Source organism: Callorhinus ursinus, unplaced genomic scaffold (genome assembly GCF_003265705.2).
Source record: "Callorhinus ursinus isolate GAN/ISIS: 27379988/994484 unplaced genomic scaffold, GSC_fseal_2.0 scaffold28, whole genome shotgun sequence".
Taxonomy (NCBI): Eukaryota; Metazoa; Chordata; class Mammalia; order Carnivora; family Otariidae; genus Callorhinus; species Callorhinus ursinus.
In genome coordinates this window covers 2,764,079-2,770,078 of record NW_027397090.1, presented here as the reverse complement: position 1 = coordinate 2,770,078, position 6,000 = coordinate 2,764,079, and the positions used below count along the sequence as shown (strand labels likewise).

The window sequence follows — 6,000 nt, the reverse complement described above, 5'->3', positions numbered from 1 at the left end:
CCCTCTCTTCCCTTCCCCCTGTCTTTGTAATCTCTACACCCAATGTGGGGTTCAAACTCACAACCCCAATATCAAGAGTCACACGCTCCACTGACTAAGCCAGACAGGCATACCTCAGCCAGTATTCCTTCACATATTCTCTCCCACCATTTCTGTCTTTTTTCCTTCTGGGACCCCCACAATGTATATGTTGGTCCACTTGGTGTCCCTCAGCTGTCCCTTAGGCTCTGTTCACTTTTCTTCCAAGTTTTTTCTGTTCCTCAAATTCAGGTTTTGTTTTTGTTTCTGTTTTTGTTTCTGTTTTCAAGTTTGTTAATTCTTCTGCCGATTGACATCTGCCTTTGCATCCCTATGGAGAGTTTTTCCTTTTAGGTATGGTACTTTTCTCCTGCTGAATTTTTGTTTGGTTTCTTCTTAGGTTTCTGTCTCTTTATAGATATTTCTATTTCGTTGATAATATTATTTTCTTGACGTTCTCTACACCTTCCTTCAGTTCTTGAGCATCTATGTGATACTTGTTCTAAAGTCTGTCTAGTAGAGGGGTGCCTGAGTGGCTCAGTGGGTTAAGTGTTTGCCTTTGGGTCAGCTCATGATCCCAGAGTCCTGGGATTGAGGACTTCTCCCTTTGCTGCTCATGCCACTCGTGCTCTCTTGCTTGCACTCTCTCTCAAATAAATGAAATCTTTAAAAAAAAAAAAAAAGTCTAGTAGATCTGTCATCAGATCTTTTTAAGGAATAGTTTTGTAAACTTATTTTTTTGTCCTTTGGGCCATATCTTCCTGTTTGTTTGTATGCCTTGTGATTTCTCATTAAAATCTGGATATTTGGATATAATAATGTGATACCTGTGGAAATGAAATTCACCCCTATTCCTATGGTTTTCTGTTTTTTTTTTTTTAAATGTTTTTGGTTATTATTTTTCATTATTATAGGATGTCCTAGTCCAAGGATCAGCCTGAGGTGTAAATGTAAGGTATTCTCAGGTCTTTTCTAAGCCTGAGTCTATTCCTTTCCCTGAACATGTGTGGTTACATTCTTATTTTTCCTGTGTATGGAGTTGCTTTTGAATGTCCTAGTCTTTAATCTTTTGCTCACAAAAGAGGAGAGGAGAATAATGAATGGGGGGCAAAAATAAAAAAGGTTGCGAGTCCTTTAAATGCCCTGGATGTCACATCAGCTGGAGAGGAAGGGGCTTGCAACAGTGGAGAAAGGTGCAGCAACCATGGACCATCCTTCTCTCTTTGATCAGGAGCAGTAATCAGCCTTTAGACTACAGATCTCCAAATATTTGGAGGATGGGTCCTTTTTTTCCCACCTTGGCTCCGGCAAGTTGAGTGCAAGCCACTCCAGGAGTAAGTGCACAGCTGACTGCCATGGGCCTGAGAATAGGGCGTGGAGAGCTGCTACTGTGTTAAGAGCTAATATTGATGTAAATGAAGTTTAGTTTACTTTCAAGCCTTCCTCTGCAAGTTGCAAGTCCTCACAGGGTTCCAGAGTTTCAGAATATTTACATTAGGCACATTTCACCTATTCAGTTGTTACCTAACTAGGAAAACAGATTCTTGGTGTTTTCTATTCTGCCATTTTCCCCAGAATCCTCTCTTTCAGTCCTTCCTTTGCTAAGTCTCCTAGGTTTTTGCCTTTTAAAAGTCATTTTCATCTTATCAAAATAATATATATAGCTTTAAAAGTTATTAAGTAATATAGTACCCATAATTAAAACAAAAAAATTCTGTCTTCTGGCTTAGACCCTAAGCCTACTCCATATAGACCCACTTTCAAGTTTTAAGGTGTTTCTTGTGTTTATCTCTGTATTGCTGCATAAGGTGATTACACCTCTATTGATTTACAGACTATAAGGTCGACCCATTTTTCTGTCTTTGCAGTATAATTGCATGCTTGGTTAAATCAGTATTCATTGTTTAAATTATCATGGCTACATCTCAGTGCTTACTCCTGAGCCAAATAGTATATATACTCTGATTACATGTGTTTATTTACTTGGCAATAGTAGATGAATGTGGGTGTAATTATATTTATTTATTACATAGAACTTTTTAATGTGTCTGGTTTCGATGTGATGGATCTTCCTTCCCTGTATCTTTAAGTACATAGTTTCAGAGTCTATAGTCGCGTTTATTTTCTTTACAATAAATTCTTCCTTCGCACTAGAATGGGAAAGGGATAGTTGCTTGGCTATGTGGACTAGGAGAGGGAAGATACCTGGAAGTCTGCCTACTAATTAAACAGATTTAAGCTAATCCTTTTATTATCATCCTCTCCTTGCCATTTCTTTTCTGAGGACTCTGTTTTTTTCCTTTAAGATTTTACTCATTTGAGAGAGGGGGAGCGAGTGAGAGAGCACAAGCAAGGGGAGCAGCAGACGCCCTGCTGAGCAGGGAGCCTGACGTTGGGGATCATGACTTGAGCTGAAGGCAGACACTTAACCAACTGAGCCACCCAAGCGCCCCATGAGGACTCTAGTTTCTGAATCTTTCCAGGGTTCTGGTTTTTGTCTCATTTTTATTACTGGCATGTCTATAGGCATTTAGGATTGAATTTCTTCATCTTCTAAGTAGGTTAAGACTGTCTGCCTTCCAGCTTCTAAAATTTTGAGGGTATCTCTTATCTATTTTGTTTCCTATATTTTTTCTTTTGGCCTTGGGGATTTGTCTATTTTTCTTAACTTTTGCATTAGTGGGGTTTTACTGAGAAGTGAAGAAATGGATAACAATCCACCATGTTTAATCAGAAATCCCTCCTATTTTTATGTAGGTCTAAAATAGAAATATTTATGCTTAAAATTCATTAGTGATAGCTTATCATCAGGTAGAAGTTTAAACTGTTCAGCATGACACATAAAAGTTCATAGGATTTGAATTCTGTCTACCTCTTCAGCCTCGTTACTGGCCCCACCTCTTTCTCTTCTATTCTTTGTTCTAGCCATACTGATCTATTAGTTTATTGAATGTATCAATTTCTCTATATATTTCTCTGAATATATCTCACTTTCTACTTTAATATACAATTGTGAGTTACCAGCATTAGGAGGATAGTTGAAGCTATAAAGTGCAGATGAGATTCCCTGAAGCAGAAGTGTAGAAGGAGAATAGAAGCAATCGTGGGACTGAGCCTTAAGGACATCCAGCATTTGATGATTGTATTAGAGGAGGAACACAGAAAAAGAAGATCAAGAAAGAGTGATTAGATAAGTAGAAATTGGGAGATTATAATTTCATGGGAAAAGAGTGTTTTAGGAAGCAAAGAATGTGTTAGATCTTAACGAGCTATCAGGTAAAGTGAGGATAAAAAACCATTTTATTCATGTCATGCATATCATGGGTCCTTGAGTGATGATTACAGGTTCTTCCAAAGTTGGAGGTGAGGTCCTCTCAGAGTAAAGAGAGCAGTGGAAGGGTCATTAGACCTTTGAGGAGAATCCGAAAGAATTTTGAGATAATTGTTACGGAGCGTGTGACCAAGTGGAATGGAGAAATGTAAGGTTGCTGTTGGGGTGAAGTTGGTGATACCTAATTTACAGTCATTACAGTCTCTCCTGTTGTGATTTGTCTCCTCCTGTCCTTAACTGGCAAGGTGTAAATATGTTTATGTAAAAAGTAAATAGTTGGGGGGCGCCTGGGTGGCTCAGTCGTTAAGCATCTGCCTTCGGCTCAGGTCATGATCCCAGGGTCCTGGGATCGAGCCCCGCATCGGGCTCCTGCTCTGCGGGAAGCCTGCTTCTCCCTCTCCCACTCCCCCTGCTTGTGTTCCCTCTCTTGCTGTGTCTCTCTCTGTCAAATAAATAAAACTTTAAAAAGTAGATAGTTGGGTTTATTCAGAGTTGGAGCTTTTCCTCTGTGAGGAAAATGAGAAAAAAGAACAAAAGAGTTTAAAGAGTTGGTGAAATAATAGGTTATGGAATCTGAGCAGGATAAGGAATTTGGAAGGAGACTACTGGATGTAGTGGATGGATGGGGAAAAGGAAGGGGAAAGGAAGATTTTGCATTGAATCGAATGAGTAGATTCATAGAGTAAAGGATTTTGTTAGGATGTGGTGGTAATCAAAGGTCAAAATCCTGTCTTCAAAGAGCTTATATTTTATTAATTCTAAAGTCCTTTTATAGTTAAGGTATTTACTGATCTGTTCACTGAATCTTGGATTTGATGTAAATATATCTTCATCAGCTTGTCCTCCTGGGCCAGTTGAATTAGGGAGTCATTAGAAGAAAAGACAGGTAATACGTATGTACAGGTGGAACAGGACTAGAAATAGGAAATGAGATAGTTCTCATTGGCATTTTCAAATGGGGGAAAAGGGTATAGTAACTTGTTAATCAAAGGCATATGTTTTTCAAAGATTTATCTATTTATCTTGGAGATAGAGCAGGGGGAGGGGCATCGGGAGAGGAGAGAGAATCCTTGGGCAGACTCTGAGCACAGATCCCAGTGCAGAGCTTGATCCCAGGACCCCTGAGGTCATGACCGGAGCCGAAATCAAGAATTGGATGCTCAGCGGACTGAGCCATCCAGGAGCCCCTCAAAGACATGTTAAAAAAAGAAATTAGGAACCTCAATCCTTTATTCTTTCTATTCCCCTGGAAAGTTTTGAAACCGGAAACAGTTAATAGCTTTTTTAGAAAATGAGACAAATGATGAACTTCGTTCCCTTGAAAGGAGAAAGAGAAAGAATCTTATATCTTCATGTTGGGTTCATCAGGAAGAGATGCATAGTTAACTATTTTAAACATCAAACCACATACAACTTGTGATAGTATCACTAATTTTAAGGGAGATGCCTACCTCCTGCTGTTACTGGCTTTTCTAAATTAAGCCCATTATAATTCTTATCTAATAATCTTCATTGTTTTCCAATGAAGTTTTATGTACTTAGGTATAGTTAACAGAAGTTGTAAAATTTAATGGCAGTAAGTTTTACATGGTTGGCTTTAGTTTCATTAAAAAAAACATTTTTAAAACTGTGTTTGGTTGCCTTTGAAAGTTTATTGGTATGGAAGACTCGGGGAAAGCAGGCTCTTAGTGTTTTGTTTACAAATACAGATTTTTTTCTTTAACACGGTGATGTTTATGTTACCTCGAAATGTGAATACTTATACAGTGTATTTTTCATTCAAGTTAAAAAAAAATATTTGCTATTGTAGAAAAACTTCGGGTGGAGAAACAGGACACTTTTACAGAAAAATTAATTACTCAGATCATAAAAAATCTTCAAGTGAAAATTTCCAACATCCATATTCGTTATGAGGATGATGTAAGTATTTTAATAGGTGAAACTTTTTTTTATGTTTATGTTTTATTGTTTGTTGACATCTGCTCTGTAGTGGTCAACCACTGATGATGAGAAGTGAAGGGACACAGAGCTGAAAATGACTTGATCTTTCTTTTCTGTAATTATAGTTTTAATTTGCAGGGTTTACTGCCTTGATTACACTTTCCTAAAATGTTCAAAAATCAGATAATGAAGGAAAATGCTTTTTTATATTAACGGTCATCTTTGATAGTTGGGCACTATGAATTTAGCAGTTGTGTATTTTTAAAATTCCTTATATTTACCTCCTGGAAATTACACTGGTGTAGGAATCAGTAGAACTAGATTTAGATTATCTCACATAGATCCTGTATTCTCTCTGAAACGCAAAATTATTAACTTCTCAAGTACTATTGTGAGGTCAACTTACCAATAAGCTTTTTTTATAAACTGAAAAATACGCAGATTTATTGTACAATAATACATTGATACTTGATATTTTAATTAGTATTTGGAAAAATATAGGATTAAAAGTTGTAGAAAGTAGAAAAATGGTTTTGAATGTTTGAAATAGAATATTTCCCAGAAAATGAACTTCTTTGATAAAGTGAATTTTAACTACTAGCAGTCTGAGTAAAATTTGCTCTTTCCTCTTTAGATCACAAATCGAGACAACCCACTGTCATTTGGTATTTCCCTTCAAAATCTCAGCATGCAGGTACTTTGAAAAGAAA

General features: G+C 37.2%; 1 protein-coding gene across 6 annotated transcripts in view; it reads left to right on the top strand.

The window, feature by feature from the left end:
- VPS13A (vacuolar protein sorting 13 homolog A) overlaps positions 1-6,000 on the top strand; it is a 267,302-nt gene that overhangs the window by 30,132 nt on the left and 231,170 nt on the right. For all 6 annotated transcript variants that reach the window (XR_012374024.1, XR_012374025.1, XM_025891365.2 and 3 more), the window contains exons 6-7: positions 5,160-5,269; positions 5,925-5,984. Coding sequence is in view for 4 of the 6 variants with exons in the window: in XM_025891365.2 (XP_025747150.1) it covers positions 5,160-5,269; positions 5,925-5,984 (170 nt within the window). In the remaining 2 variants the exon portion in view is untranslated. The remainder of the gene's footprint in view (positions 1-5,159; positions 5,270-5,924; positions 5,985-6,000) is intronic.